At 36.3% G+C, this 17,092-nt stretch overlaps 1 protein-coding gene across 2 annotated transcripts in view; it reads right to left on the reverse strand.

Annotated features, from left to right (window-relative positions):
- Positions 1–13,581: 13,581 nt before the first annotated feature.
- ldlrap1b (low density lipoprotein receptor adaptor protein 1b) overlaps positions 13,582–17,092 on the reverse strand; it is a 33,113-nt gene continuing 29,602 nt past the window's right edge. The window contains exons 9-10 of one of the 2 annotated variants that reach the window (XM_032547141.1): positions 16,479–16,510; positions 13,582–14,812 (exon numbers count right to left, since the gene is read on the reverse strand). In XM_032547141.1, coding sequence (XP_032403032.1) covers positions 14,766–14,812; positions 16,479–16,510 — 79 coding nt within the window. In that variant the 3' untranslated portion in view covers positions 13,582–14,765. The remainder of the gene's footprint in view (positions 14,813–16,478; positions 16,511–17,092) is intronic. The other variant, XM_032547140.1, reaches the window with a different exon arrangement.

Raw genomic sequence — 17,092 nt, forward strand, 5'->3', positions numbered from 1 at the left:
GAAAACTTTCTAGTCTGACAACAAATGTTTTTTCCACGATTTTAGAAAATTGTGGAAGTAATGAAACAGGCCTATAATTTGTGAAATCATGTCTATTCCCCGATTTATATAGTGGGATTACTTTTGCAATTTTCATTTTTTTTGGAAATATTCCTGTTTGAAATGACAGATTACAGATATATGTTAGCGGTTTAATAATTTCCACAATCACCTTCTTAATTATTATCATGTCGATGCCGTCATAATCAGTTGACCTTTTATTTTCACATTTATTTACTATATCAATAATTTTGTTTTCCTCCACTGCTGTAATAAACATGGAATCTGGATTTCTCACTAATGCATCATTTGATATTTCATGTCCTGTGGGCTGCGGTATTTCCTCCGCCAACTTTGGGCCCACACTCACAAAGTATTTGTTAAAATTGTGAACCATCTCTTCGATATTATTTAAATGTTTATCTTCATTGTTTGTGAAGTTTTGTGGATAACTGACATGTTTAATATTTTTTCTAATAACCTTGTTTAAAATATTCCAAATACCTTTAATATTATTTTTATTTCTGTCCAACTGTTTACTATAGTAATCTTGTTTTGCTTTTCTTAAAACAACAGTCAGTTTATTCTTGCATTTCTTATATTTATTTTCTGCCACAGTTGATCTATGCCTTATAAAATCTCTGTATAGCTTATTCTTTTTTTACAGGCATTTTGCAATCCCTTTGTGATCCATGGATGATCAAAATATTTATTTTCAGAAGGAAACTCTACAATCGGACAATTTTTGTCATATAATAATTTGAAAATATTCAGAAAATTATCATATGCTTCATCCACGTCATTTTCTTTTAGTACTGACTCCCAAGTTTGTTTAGATAAATCTTCTTTAAATGCATTTATAGTTTTTTCCGTCCTTAATCTTTTATTGATTGGATTATTTTTAGTCCTTACTTTCTTGTGGCAGATATCACAAACAACAAAAACAGGTAAATGATCACTGATGTCATGAACTAACAATCCACTTATGGTGTTGTCTATTAAATTTGTAAATATGTTATCTATTAATGTAGCTCTATTAGCTGTGATTCTACTAGGTCTCGTAATTTGAGGGAAAAGACTCAGACTACATGTGGTATTAATAAACTCTTCCATCAATTTGTGATTGTTGACATTTAGCAGATCAATATTAAAGTCCCCACAAATAAAATAGTTCTTTGAATTTATAGCTGTATATGTTTTCTCAAACCATTCTGTGAAGAGGTTCATGTTAGAACCAGGAGCCCTATATATACAGCTAACAATTATATTTTTATTTTTTTCCATATATATTTCAACTGTTAGATATTCAAAATGATCTTTAACCACATTAGTCATGTTTTCAATTAACTTATATCTGAAATTGTTGTCCACATATACAGCTACTCCTCCACCAATCTTTCCTTCTCTATTAATATAACTAAATTCATAACCCTCTAATTCAAAATCGGCTCCCTTATTCGAAGTAAGCCAGGTTTCTGAGATAGTAATGACACTAAAAGGCTGTTTAAATTGATTTAAACAATCCTTGATGTGGTTAAAGTTCGCATACAAACTTCTACTGTTGAAATGTATTATGGAGAATTTATTGTCTGTTTTAACTGTAATATTATATTGTTGAGTCGAGTAGTAGCAGCAGTTAATAATAATAATAATAATTTATCAATATGCAATTGTCTAAATCACTTAACTGAACATTTGCTAATATTGTGGCAATGTAACCTATTTATGTTTTGCTATTCCTTCCTTTTTTTGTAGCAAATGATTCAGTGTTTTTTGTTTGTTTTTGTCTAAACTGGGATTATGTAAGTAATATCAGTACCATACCAGTCAAAGCTGAAATTGCAGAAACAGATAATAATTCTCATACAGGAGAAAGGCTATTGGCTATTGCCATGGCAAAGTGTAAGGGAAGGTTACCCTCTCCTTTCATAAGAATCAGTGAGGCAAATTTCTCTATTTTTATATTTTTACTTTTTACTCAGACTTTCAGCTCCTCACATAGTGTTTTCTAGTTTTCTATGCCACACCAGGCTGATAATGTTAAGAGTTGGAGCAAGCAAATTAGCCCAGATATTGTCCTCTGGTACAACTCTGCTTGATTAAAATCTCCCTTCACAGAATGCTTTGCTCTGTAGTCCACTTCCTGCTTTTGGAGTAAACTTTACTTTTTCTGCCAATTGAATGACTTCTATCTGTTGTTTACTGAACCCCACTTATAAGTTCAGACCGTCCTTCTAGCTTCTCTTTGTCGGTGTACGATGGGTTCAGGTTTCCACACACTGGTAAAAGTACAGAAATTCTATCTTCACATAACCAAAATTAAAAGCAAAGGTATAAAAATGAATTTTCACTCTTTTTAAAGCACTTTTTTTTATTTCCATTAATCTATTTGAAAAAAATCAGAAAACAAATGGATTTTACATGTTAAAATTTACATGTTAAAATATTAATTTTTACTCTTAGTTTTTTTTGTTTGTTTTCTTGATCTTGTCACTTCAAGTCCTCCACTATATTATTTAAAGGGAGTGTCTTTAAAGATATGAACATGAAAATGTGTAGATCAACCCAAATAGTAGTTAATCCAGTCATTTACTTCTCTCACATTCAAATTTCATGGGTTTTTTTTTTTGTGGATCAAAAAAGTGACCTAGAGTAACCCTGACTAACACAAGATTCCTTCCTTTAGTTCACTTCCTGTCTGAAGTTGACTCAAACAGGAGGTGAAGCATTTTATCTTGAAATCATGTTGTGTCTGTTTGCAGAGTAAAGAAGGTTTTCTTTTTTTCCATTGCCTTAGCTTGCAAAAAAAACATCGTTTTAGCAATTTATACTCTACTGGTCTACACTTTCTTGCTTTTTAAGACTGGGATAAAGTGCCTACAATTAAGACATGGCACATTTGCTACAAAATAGTGTGCATCCACTGTGTCACAAAAGCTCTAGTCTACATGCTAAAGCATAAACATGGGCTGCATTATTCTTGTAAAGTAAGCTGCTGCAAATGTTTACAACTTGACACAAAAAGGATGTATAGACTGTGAAAGACAAACATGCTCACTTATCAACTACTGAATAAACAAATCCAACAGCTTTTATCGAAGTAGTTTGTATGATTTGGCTTTTGGAGGAAGAAGTTACGTTGGTGCTGCGCTTGGACCTTTTCTCCTATACAGTTTGACATTTTAAGACCTCACAAACGCGGTTTTGTCTTGTGGTTTGGGCCAATTTTATGTCACACCTTAAACTTGTTTGACTCCACACAAATTCTGCATCACATTACTTACACACATTCACTTTCATGTGATGATGTTACTGTAATATTTGCAGCTGACTAGTGAATGGATAATTCAAGAATCCTCTGAAAAAATGGCTATGACTTTGTGGAAAAAGTGTTCTTAGCGGTGGGCCGTGGTGGCGGAGGGGTTAGCGCGACCCACATTCAGAGGCGACGAGGCTGTCGTGGATTCGACTCCCGGACCTGACGACGTTTACCGCATGTCTTCCCCACCCCCATGACACAGTGACACAGAAGTGGCTGGGAGGGTTCATTTACACAATATTTAAAAATTTTAAAAAAGCCTTTAAACTTTGATTAAAGATTTATTATTCCAGGGAGGCTGGTATGGCACAAATATTCAAATATGTATGTAAACAGCTGCTGAGTGTTCCACTGCAGAAAGACTTGTTGAAAAACGGTTACATCATTTCCTGTGGAAAATCTCACACCACCAGAAGTTTTTAATTTTCATTGGCTAAAAAAGAATCTCCAGACATATGCTCCACCTTCGTTGCCTCACACATTAAGTGTAGCTATTTTCACTTTCAGCTTCTGCCTTAGATCTGATTTGATGTTTATCTCCCTTATCAGAAACGGCAGAGTTTATTTAAGCTGATCCTGCTTTCAAGCATTGCCCACAATTCTTTAATATAGTTTATGCCCATACTTTGGGAATATGCAGGAACACTAAGCTGTTGATTTGAGATGAACAATTTGAAGGCAGCTCTTTTCATTCATCATTCCATCCACTTTCTGTAAAATACCAATACTCTTAAACAGAAAACTGTGACCATGACCTTGCTTGGTGGTCTTACCAAACCGTGACCACCAAACAGTTGTGCTTTCCTTTTATCTGAGGATGGCAATTTTTGTTAGCTTGGGTTGAATTTGGACAAAATTGAGTGTTTACAACCACACAAACTCATCAAAATGGAGTTATTGAAAGAATAAATCAGGCTAATATCAAGATTCTTGAATTGATTTTTGAAAGTTCCAACTTCAACATTGTTCAGTAGAGTTGAAGTTGAATTACCCTCCATTAAAAGCGTAACTCTTAAAAGCTACGACAAAAACATAAAAACAACCTATTTAAGTGAACTCAGTCCCTGCTAAGAAGAGTGGCAGCTGACGGCTATGAAACACTTGGCCTGCAGTTTTCCACAAATGTCAGAGGAGGTTTATGTAAATTTAGAGCCGCATGCATAATTTTGATGTGGTTCTGAGGAAACATGCATGTGAGGTTTTTGCTCTTAAAGATCCCTGAAAAACAAAAAAAAAATGCATCCATGCCAATGATGAGTATATGTCAATGTTTCACAGCAAGCAAACATCTGCAAAAACAAACCACAGACATCTTATGTTGGCAACTGGTATAGTTTTTATTAAGCTGATTAAAATATTACACTAGTAAACAGTGCAGCTTATGAAAGGTGATACAGTGAAAAAATATAAAAAGTGAAAAAACATGATCTCATTTCACATAGTGAGTCCACACAGTACAGTATAGGTATAACACATACAAATCTTCTGTATGTATGTATAACATTAATTGCCCATTCGGGATTTGACTCTGAGATCTAATATTTTATAATCATAATGCTCATATCTTGCTGGTGTAATAATAAAAGTATATTACCGTATATGAACAGCACAGTTTTTTTCCACAGCTCCATCTTAGCCGTAGACTTTACTTTATCACGGTGGAAACCAGACTAATGGCACTCTAATGCTGCGTACTACAGACCAGATCACAAGTGGTCTAAACGCGCGAGTCAAATTTGGTTGTGGAAATACGGAAGCTCAAGTTTCTTTTTGAATGTCAAAGTAAATTACACAACGAGATCTGGAAAGATAAACTTCAGCTTTAAGTTCACAAAGCTAAGGTATATCATAAAAATAATTTACGGTACTAACAACGTATTAAAATTATGCACTTTTATTTCTCTTTTTTAGTGTTGTGACATTTTGGATTTGCCCATTAATCATAAACTGCTTTTATTTTGAAAACATGTTGTCACCGGATGATGCAAGGTTACACCGAGGCGAGGATGCTGAAGAAGCAAAAGTCATACAGGTCCTGAAGTTTTGCGTAAATAAATCACAAGAATGAAGTGATTCAGAATATAAATATTAATTATTACTGAATCAAAAAACACAGACACAATCAAATTAAAGATTAAATTAATCTTTACATTTAATTATAATTCGTTAATTTCCACACCTTGAGACAAGTGACCCAAACGGTGCACATGTTGACATGGGGATAGAGGTTTGGGCAAGAAACATATTTGATCTTGCTACGTTAATTATCTGATTTAGATTGCTATTATATTAACATTTTCAATGCATATCATGCACACCTACACACAACTTATGCTCGTAGCAATGTGTGTGTGGAGTGGCAGTAGCGTGTGTCGTTTTAATCTGCTTGCTGCCATCTACTGGCCAGTAAGATGGCAGCAAGCATCTGGATCTGGTGTGAGAGCATAAACTGGAGACTGGAGGCATAAAGGACAGATGGGTAAAAACTGGGTAAAGAAAGTAGCAGACAGATTGTTGGCTGATGGCAGTACAGGGTGAACAAGAAAAAATAGGACTTATTTTGTAAGGAGTCACACTATATAAGATAGCAAGGCCGTGTTCATTTTAAGAGATGTAAAAGTAAAAAGTGAGGAAAACTTTCTCTCAACAGCTAACCAAATCAGACTCAAAACTGAAAAATTCCAAACTAATTAATCTATAATGACCTACAAGCTTAAAAAAAACTGGCTAAATTCAGCAAAGAGAAACTGAACTTTTGAGAATGAACTGACACCAAACAGCCTAAAAGAAATCACACTGGATGAAATAAACATGGCTACAACCATAAAATTAACTCAGAAATCAAAGGATTATACAACTTAGACTTGTCTTCCAGGAACCTATGGCTCTGTTATGCTTAGGTGAAATATGGAGTTTATATATTTTATGATAGGTTTGGATAAACAAAATGTTGACCTGAAAGCTTCACACACTGCTCAGGAGAAAGTTTGACCGGTATTAACCCCTGCTCCATATTTTAAAAGCATTTACAGTTTGACTTCCTGCCCTGTCGCATTAGCTGAAATGAGTCACGCCACATGCCACAAGAAAACAGTTAGACAACTTTCAACACTTTCATATTTAACTACATGCATGACAGAGTGACCCTGAAGTGGAATGGCTTGGAAGTAAATAACTACCTTTCTAATCCTTCACACCTTTCTTAGAAAGTTACTATCAGTAGACATAATGGTTCAAATATGCAGGTAAACAAAACTGATGGATGACCTGATGAGCTCACTTCCTGTTACATCACCCTCACACCACTAACAGTTTATTGGTTAAATACATCTCACCACTCAAAGAGCCCCACCCTTTCTTTCTTAGTGCTTCTTACAATTTTGGTTTGAGATTTAAATACACTCAGCCTCATGACGAATGTCATCAACTTTGGGCTTTTTAATGATTAAATGCCTGTTTTCCAGGATGGAATAATTATGAGTCAAACTTTTAAAAATTGTTTATTTCAGAATTTCTTCAATTTTCATAGGGTCAAAGTTACATATACAGGTTAAAATACACACTTTCACCAAACTGGCATGTTATGCGGCTAACTGTAGTGCCTTGTATTCGGTTATGTTTCTACCATCATTAAATATTGGACAAGATCAGATATACTAACTCATCTTATTGGATTGGACCAGATAGGCCAGTATTCACTTCTCGGTTATTCCCAAGCTTTATGATGCTTCCGATCTCTGTTCTTTCCTTTGATATTTGACATATTCTGTACACTGCAGACCAGAAACACCCAACAGTTTCAGTTGTCAAACTCCCACAATCTGGGTCCCGTCAATCTCACACAAATGCTTCTCCTTACCTTTTTTTTTTTTTTTTACAGGTTTTAGTACATAAAGTTTGAGCACCAAAGTTACCTCTTGCTCCCATATATTGCACCCACTAACGGGATCCATGATGAGCAGATGATCTTATTCACTTTACATGACGAGTGTGCATGCTCCCTATTTCCCTATTACAGTGTTTCCCAACCCTGGTCCTCAAGGCACACTATCCTACATGTTTTAGAGCACAGGTGTCAAACTCCAGTCCTCAAGGGCCGGTGTCCTGCAGTTTTTAGATGTGCCACAGGTACAAAACACTGGAATGAAATGGCTTAATTGCCTCCTCCTTGATAAGTTCTCCAGAGCCTTGCTAATTACCTAATTATTCCATTCAGGTGTGGTGCAGCAGAAGCATATCTAAAAGTTGCAGGACACCGACCCTTGAGGACTGGAGTTTGACACCCCTGTTTTAGAGGTTTCTCTGCTTTAATGTGCCTGATTCAACTGATTGCAGTTCATCAAACGCCTGTTAATCAGTCACAAATTGAAATCAGCTGGACTGAAGAAAGGAAATACCTAAAACATGCAGGGCAGTAGGCCTGGAGGACCAGGGTTGGAAAACACTGCGCTATTAAGTACTACCTCAACAACATACTTTTTTTTTTATGTACACACTTCAAGTACAATTCCAGTTGGACAATTCACCACCTTTTTTGATAGGATTGGAATAGTTCATTTGAGTTTATTTGGTCTGGATTCGGGTCCAGGTTTCAACCATCTGACCCAAACCGCAAACCCCAGATGAACAGAAATAAGTTTCAGTGTTCAGGAACAGTCCAACAACCATCAAAGCTCAAGCTTTTGACCAGAACCTGATCCAGGCTAAAACAAAGCTCAGACACGTTATGTTTATAATAGCATAATTTATTAAAAGCCTTGGAATAATAAAGAGCAGTTCATGAAAGGTGGTAGTGAGGGGACATGATCTCATTTCACTGGAATGAATCCAACAGTACATTACAGCACATACAAACCTTTTGTATGTATAATAGTTCATAGTATATAATCATAATTAATGCTCATATCTTATTAGTGTTACATTAAGAATTATCCATAATATTTATTTAATGTGTATATACACATAATATATAATTTAATAAATAGGTCATAATGCTACAGGACGCTGAAAGAACACTCTCTGGTGCTGCATTACTGGTCTCCAAGCTTCCACAGCTTTAAGTCTCTCATTTCCACCAGGGGAGAACTCAGGGGGGGGGGTTTGGGGAGGTTACAGCCCTGCTAACGCCTCTCAGAGTGCACACACTGGTGCAGCAAAGAGGCTTCCACAGCCTCGGAAACAATTCATCTGTGCACCGATGCGTCAGACCTCATCAGCAGGGGGATTGTCATCAAGGCTAAGAGGCTAATTAAATTTAAAACAATAATAGTGTCGTGTGTGTGTGTGTGTGCAGCACAAATCTGGCATCTGGCTTTTTCTCAAAAGATGCAACCCAATCTCAAAGCTTAGCTTGCAAAAAAAAAAAAGTTCATGTAAGATAAATATTGTTTAAAAATATCATATCAATACAGTTATTACCGGTATATAAAAACCACTTTTGGAAATAAAAACAGCAGTAGTATGCAGATGGCAGAAGTTAGTAGTAGACAGAACTTTGGATTTTAGTGTAGACAGTTATTTCAGATATTAGTCCAATTGTTTCCTAAAGTTACATGACGTCTTCAATAGTAATAATGCAGGAGACAAATCTAGTGAATAATAGTGAAACATCTCTGAACTGAAATCCTCCACTTTACACATTGAAGGCTCCTGGTTCAATATTTTCCCTTTTCACAGCTCTGTACGCTCGTCCAATGAGGCTGCAGTGGAGGGTCCTGTCAATCCAAACAAAGCGTTGTCTCAGTATTGTCAGAATCAGTGATATATTTGGATATTATGGGGGAAAAAAACCAACCTGGGAATGCAGTCTGGAATGTATTTATAGAGCAGGAAAATGGTAAGTCCGATCAGCCCGATCACTACTGCGATTCCAATAATGGCTCCAATACTAGTGTTTGACTGTTTCTCTATTAACAGATAACAATACATAATTATATAACTTTGATTATAATCAACAAAAGGAAAATCCCACACTCTATTATTCTAAACTTTTCTACCATCAAGCATCATACGATGAGAAGTAAATTCAGGATGTTTCACCTTCGTCCTTAGGTTTAGTGGTAGGGCTGTCTCCATGAAGAGAGTTCTTGCTGGCACATGTTGCTGAAAACGGGAGACATTTTTAATCAGAAAAAAAATAATAAAAAGGAAATTCTGAATGAATTTAGGGAAATACTCATTTTATGTACAACTTGTAAATAAAAACTTTAAGGGTAAAAACTGCAGTATATAAAACTTACTGCTGCAGTTTGCTGAAAAATCCATCAGTCCTCCTGGCATCTGAGGGAAATAAAGAACAGAGATTGTTATACAAATTTTATGATATATAGTTTAAGCATACAGTATATACATATATATATATCACATCTGAAATTACGTATGTGGGGACTCTAATTTCAGTCCCTACATCTCAAAGATGTAACACCTGTGAGCACTGATGGGTCCAAGTCACATCAGGAAGGCATTCAGATGTTTCCAGAGAGCTGGAGTTGTGTCTCATCACCAGTGCAGTTTTGTTGTTACTGGTTGCAAGTATGATCTGAAATCAAAATACAAACAGGAAGAGATCAGAGCATCTTACTGGACCTAAATCAGACCATGAACCTTGCTTGGTTTGAACCAGAACATGGTTTTAAAAACAAGGACCACCTTGTTTTATTAACTTGAAAATTTGACATTAGCAAGTGTTAATTTCTTTTTAAATTTTAATAGAACATAAATGAATATTTGTATTTCTAAAAAGGGTAAATGTATGCTTTATTAATTTTCAACATAATTTATAATAGCATAATTTAATTTTCTAAACTTTAACATTTATTGAGTGTTCATGAGCTAAACTAGGCCTAAGGGCAAACTGTACATGAATTACAGCCATACACTGTTCCAGGCCGATTAGATGACATGCATTTCACAAAATGTTTATTTCAGTCCATAAAGACAGAGACTAGATATGGGTCTTGACTTGGACTTTAGAAACATGACTTGTAAACATCTCTGCAAGAAGAATGCACATTTTTCAGGGTAAAAACTTACATTTCCATTGTCCCACAAGTAGTCACACTTGGCTTCTACGGGATCAGAGAGGTTCAATATGTTGTAAAGCATCCCGTTACCATTTCTGGTGGGCTTACAGTCAAGGACGAAAACTGCACTGCACATCTGAAGAAGGAAGGCTGAAAAAAATAAAGTAATTAAACAAAAAAGATGCTGAAATACCAACTAAAATTCTTTATCTTTTAACTGTGGCTATTCTTCATGATCATTTCTAGAAAGGGGCCAACAGAGGCCAGTGCCCCTGGAGCATTGGCCCTGGCCCTTGTTATTGTTATTATAAAGAAAATACAAAATTAATTTCTTATGGGGATATGTGCTGACACAGAAACTGTAATTTATTTTTTTATTACCTTCACATTTTTACATCAACAATTAATTAAGTTCAGGTGTTGCATTTTTAGCTTGAGTCTATGGAGATAGGATCAAACGTTGTATCTGTTACATCAGCCGTCTGTAACAAGTAGCTATTTGACTCAATATCTTAAGTCACTAAATATTGCTCTGTTCATTTGGTTTTGGTTTTTGTTTTGATTCTTCTGGGGTGTTCACCGACTCCACCCTGAAAAACGTGCCGCCATTACACACTAAACTATTAACGGAAAAAGTTTAAACACCAAACTTTAACCTCTTAGCTGATAAGGAACATGATAAAACAACAAAGCGAAACAGCTTCCCATGTGTTATCACTAACATTTTTGCGGCGTGAGTAACTCTGAATTGTCAGGCGGCTAGCGGTTTGTCGGGCATGACAGTGCAGTAAAGTATTACGCAAGAACACACCGTCTGAGATCTAAACAAATTGTGCATTCCTAGTAAAGCTGTTCATCATCAAACAGCCTAAACGCTTAGTAACTATCATAGTTCAAAAATAAAGTACGCACAAAGAAACACTGCAGCTCTCCATTGATTCCACATCTCCTCCACGCCGCTTTTTCTGTAGCCCGCCAAAATGGCTGCTCTACATTTTCAGACAATGAAAGCTTCAAAATAAAAGCCTGCCTGTTTTAATATGCTGGAAATAACCCTAGCCTAGAAATAATACAATTTTAGGTTTACACATCTAAATTCTATATGTGATGAATAATTGAGCTGCTGCTGGAGCCTTTCTAGGATGAGTGCATCAGTTAGAAAACAATGTTGATAATAAATTGATTGATGATCTAATACTAAAACTGGAGCTAAAATCCAGAAAAGGTGAAACAACAATTACTTACTAGACCATTTTTAAAGAAATGGATTAAAAGAGAAAACAACTCTTAACAAATGTATTCCATGCAAAAGTACAAACCTATCTTACAGCCACACATCTATATTTTATCAAAAGGATATGTGTTGGTCTTGCATGAGACTTTGTTAGTAATCTCAAGTAAAACAAATGCCTATGTCGGGATCTGTGTTTTTCTGTGTTTATTTAGAGTTTTCTGTGTCTTTGAGTCTCCGTGTTGTCCTGTCTCCCCCATGATTGTTCCCAGGTGTGTCTCGTTCTGTGATTACCCTCTGTGTATTCAATGCCACCTGTGTGTCTGCGTCTTTGTCGGGTCCTCGTCTAATGTGCGTGCTGCCTGTTGTTTGGACTGAGTTTCTTCCATTAAAATTCATTATTCATCTTACCTGGGTCCGCTGCGTCTGCCTCACCACCCCTCACCGCACCACTTCGTGACAGCCTATCCATAATTATCTAATTTCATTTATCTACATCAGAAAAACAAGAATTATTCTTTATATAATTATCGCTAAAATGATGTGTCTTTATTGCCTTTATTTGATACAATACAGAAAACATTGAATAAACACCAACAATTTTTTTTGCAGTTTAGGGCAGTGGTCCCCAACCACCGGGCCGCGGACGGTCCGCGGACCAATTGTTACCGGGCCGCGCAAGAAATAATGAACTACTTCCGGATCTTTTATTTTGAAAATCCTAAACCGGATTTTACCGGTTACGTCTTGCGCGTCAAAATTGAGCCAACTTGCAGCAGAATGAGTAACAAAACAACATCGCAGTACTGCAATGCTCACCTTATTTTTAAAGGGATTTTCCATGTTGATGAAATATTTGAACAACTGGTAAGGTGAGGCTTCATGTGATGACACAATACATGGTAGGCACAGTCCATCAAAGCCAAATCACCATGGCTTATTTCCTCCAAGAAAAAATGAAATAACTGAAAATGAATATTTTTAGCCATGAGTGTGAACGCCCCCATAATGTGGTATGTTTTTGGCAGTTTGTTGTTCTGGTGGACATAGGTTTCTTTGAGTACAATAGCAAAGAAGAACATCAGTAATTTCCTTTGTTCCAACTGTATAAATTTAAAAATCTGGGAAGGATTGTAAGGTCTTTCCTTATAATCTAAGTCCATAATTTTATAGTTGTTGTACATGGATTATAAACAGTTAATAATCGTCCCAAGAGTGGACATCCCTGCAAATTCATCTCAAAGTCAGAGCATGACATGCTTACAGAAATGATACAGTGACTAAAAACTTCATGAGCAGGCCTCAGTGTGTAAATGTGGCAGTTCCTAAAGACATTTAGAAATGATTGAACAACCATATTTCGTAACAACATGGCAGAATGGCCTACAGCATGCTTGCAAAGTATCATGCTTTGTGAAAGCTAAACACTGAATCAACATAAACATCTCAAACTGCAGTGCATGGTAATGGAGTGCTGATGTTTTGCAGTCGTCAGCCCAACCATAAACTCCTCTGTATACCGAAATAATTTGGAGTGAAAGTTGAGGCCATCTGTCAACTGAAGGTTGGATCATCAATAGGTTTCAAACACAGTAACACTGCTACAAATGAATGATTGAAAAAGAAAAGGATTAGTATGTTGCAACAGTCCAGTCAAAATCCAGACCTCAACCTGACTGAAATATTATAGTACAACTTCAAGACAGCATGATGCTGCCGCTGATTGTAGTGATGTGGTTAGGATAATGTAAGGTTTTAGTTTTCCTCCACACATTGTGATTTGCAGGTGGGCAGTGCAACTTAATCTTCCTCCTATTTTAGCAGGTTTATTGAGTTTATTTAGCCAATAATAAATAAAATACTAAAGTTCATTACTGACAAATCAAGATTATACATGTATGTTGGAGGCAAATGTTTTTTTAAATGTATTTTCTTCCTAAAACGAGAGAGAAAAAAATCACACACAAAAAAAGATAATTAGATTTTTATTAAAATTTATGTAATTTAAATTAATGCATAAAACAAACACCAAAAATAACACTGGGAACAGTCCCTGTGGGGGGAGAAAATTAAAAATAGTAAACTGAATGTCACTGTAACATATTTTGACAAATGGCGTCCGAGTGCCAATAAAAGCTCTTCATCCTCTGAATGATCTGTTTAACAAGTCTGAATCCAAGAGTTCAAATGAACACATGAGAGATTTTCAGTAAAAGTAACTGATTGCCAGCTCCTTTTTCTTATTACAGCCTTGAGCCTGTGTGGGAATTCTGAATTGGCAATTGCTTTTAATAAAACTGTGTTACACACAACAATATCAACGTATCTGTCCCACAAATTTAGCTCAGGGATTCAGAGTTCTTGAAAAACAATTTTTCAAGTTGAGGAGGAAAAGCAGTTAATGTGAAAGCAAAAAGGTGTTCGACATTAAAATCCCCTTACATGAATTCTGTGCTTTTAAAGATGAATGAAAGCGGAGTGCAAAAATACACTCAAAAATACACTGTTTTGCAGTAGAAGAAAATAGGATTGTCACTCTGTTGAACAAACAAATGTTGACACATTTTTTAAAGCTTTTGTGCCCACTGGAGTTGTGACACGCATATAGGTAGTAACTTTCTGCTGAACACAGTATGGATCTAGCGAGTTAGCATCCAATCTACTAAAGAAACAACAGCCTACCTTGCGGTAGCTCTCACATGCTTTCTGCGTCGCAGTGTACACATACATAGGAGTGATAGGTAAAAACAAAATATAACAACAGACTGACTGTAACAAAACATGGAGTGGCTGCATGTTTTTTTTTTTCTTCCATTGAAAGTAAAGGGGTGAACTGGTTTGTATTGCTTTGGCCTGTTGTGTGAGCAGTCAGCTCGTGTTGTCCTTCTCTGCTCAGGTGGATTCAGAGCCGTCAGAGATCCAGACGGTTCGGAAACGTGGCAGCAGGGAGAAGCTGGGAAAACTTACTGATTTCACAGGCTTCTGTATCTATTCTACCAGCATTTTGCCTTCTTTTTTCCCCCTGGTTTTCCCTTCTTCTTGGCAGAGGCTTTACGTTAGAACTCAAACGTGTCTTTTTGTGCAGCTGAGTCTGTCTCTTCTTGGTCCCATTTGCCTGTGGTGAGGCACTCTTCATTGTTCAAGTCCTGAGGGTTTACCCCAATGTCCAGGACCTGGGGGTTAGTGCGAGACTCAGCGAGTCTGCAAAAAGCAAGAGAAAATGAGACATTTTAAACTTAACTTAGACCTCTGTACGACAAAAGACACAATGTTTACTTCACGTGTGGATAAAAAAAAAAAGAAAAAAAGTACAGTACAAATATTTGTAATCATTCGTAGTCTCATTATATTTGACTTCCAATGAACTGCAGCTGCTCCTGTAATCTTCAGAGATGGCACCTGTAAAACTATATAATAATACAAGTCTCAACAGTGACACATCACAAGCCTTGATGTTTCCTGATCTGTGTGCTGCATTTGATGTTGATCATGAAGTTGATTAGACTTAGAACAGTCTGACAGAATATTAAATATTGTGGTAAACTGATTCAAATATTACAGGTTATTTTGGGACATACATTTGGCAAATATACATTCAAGCAAACAGAGATCACACAGGCCTGGAGTTCCTCAGGGCTCTAATCTCATCCCACTTATATTCGACTTTAATTATTCGACTTTAATTGTGTTAATCAGATTTTTTTAAAGAGAATTTTGTCATCTTTGCAGCTTTGGTTTTGTCTGTAAACATTCAAAAGCTACAAGTACTAATGTTTGGTTTGGCCTCTAAAAATAGAACCAAAAGTTCAGTAAAATGTTTCTAAATGCCAAAAAGCTGTGAAACAGCCCCTTTTATCTTTTCCAAATGAATGTGTATTAAACTTGTAGCTTCTAAGACACTAACTTTTTTCCATACTCGACTTCATATTGTTTTTAATGCTTGTGAAGTCGTTTCAGACAGAGTGAGAACTCTGAACATCTCATACCATCTGTATGCTGATGACACACAATTGTATATCTGTGTTTGACTACATGACCACAATCCCCATGCCTCCACAAGAATTGTTTTTAGCTTTTCTACAAAAGACGGAAGTCATCATTTTTACTCCAATTAAAAACCAATATTCTGCTAGTCTCAGGAAGGGTTAAAACTGCAGGGAGCCAAAAAACACTGGTGCTGTTATGGACTCAAACTGAAATTTTAATCAACAAAAAGTCCAACACAGCAAAGTACCAATGCCAAAAAAAGGTTTCTTATCAAAACAGAGAAAAAGCTATGACATACTTTCATTTTCAGAGTAATAGTGTTTCTATGGTCTCAACAAAGGAAAAACACAACACAATACAGCAGCTACAACAGTTAACAAGGTGAAAAAACACTTTCAAACAGGCTGGAGAACTACTGATCTAAAGCACTTAAAAGATTACAAGAAAGTCTCACTGCTTGGAAGCAAAATATAAAGAAAGAATGAATGATTGAAGACTTTTGCACTATATTATAAATATAACATGGGCATTCTGTTTATGATAGTGAAAGGTGAAAATATTTCAAACAAACCAATTACAGCAGAGTTAATTTTATCGTACTGTACCACAATCTGCTCTGTTAGCGCTACATGTGAACGCACAGTCTGTGTCAAAGGTGCAAAAGTGATGGATGTGATGCAGAAAAACAAGGTCGTACATTGGTGATGAAGACGTGGACACGGCGGCTGAAAGTTCCTTAGGTTTGAGTCGACTATGTTACAGGTGTAAACTATTTCAAAAGTAACACAAAGCTACACGCTGAAAATGTTCTGGCTGAACACAGATGAGCAGGCTGGAACGGTGGGTTGATGAGGAGGAAATGATTCATGACAATTGTTACCTGAGTAGGATTCAAAGCTATCCAGACTGCGGCTGAGGGGTGCAAAGGAAACATCACAAGTCAGGGAACAATCCAGCTTACAGCTCCTCTGAACCTCTTCCTCATTATGTTATAAATGGTCCATTTCTTCTAATGTAGTTTGATTTTATTGATACAAGTTTAAATAAGACCAGAGGTTTTAAAAAAAGATTTAGATTGGTTTAACTTTTCCCTATGTTGTTACATTATAACCTCAAACTTCAGTTTTTTTATTTAGATTTAATGTGACAGACCAACACAAAGAGAAGAGAAGGAGAACCTGTTATTGACATATGGTGGGGTTGTAGGATCACCTTCCAGCAGGACGATGTCAATGGAAGTACAAGCAGATCCGCAGCGGAGCGCTTTGGAGCAAAACATCTATGTGTTAGAATGATCCGAGTCAAAGTCCAGATCTAAATGCTAATGGGATTTTTGTGACAAGGCTTGCAAACTGCTGTACAGCCACATTGAAAGGACTCTGTGTGTGCTTCAGCTAATTTGTAAAGAAGAATGAAAATAAGAGACAGTTTTATATGTGCAAAGGAGGTAGAAATACAGAAAGACTTGAACCTGACAGGAAAAAATGGTTTTGC

This window comes from Xiphophorus hellerii, chromosome 19, assembly GCF_003331165.1.
Source record: "Xiphophorus hellerii strain 12219 chromosome 19, Xiphophorus_hellerii-4.1, whole genome shotgun sequence".
NCBI classification, from domain to species: domain Eukaryota; kingdom Metazoa; phylum Chordata; class Actinopteri; order Cyprinodontiformes; family Poeciliidae; genus Xiphophorus; species Xiphophorus hellerii.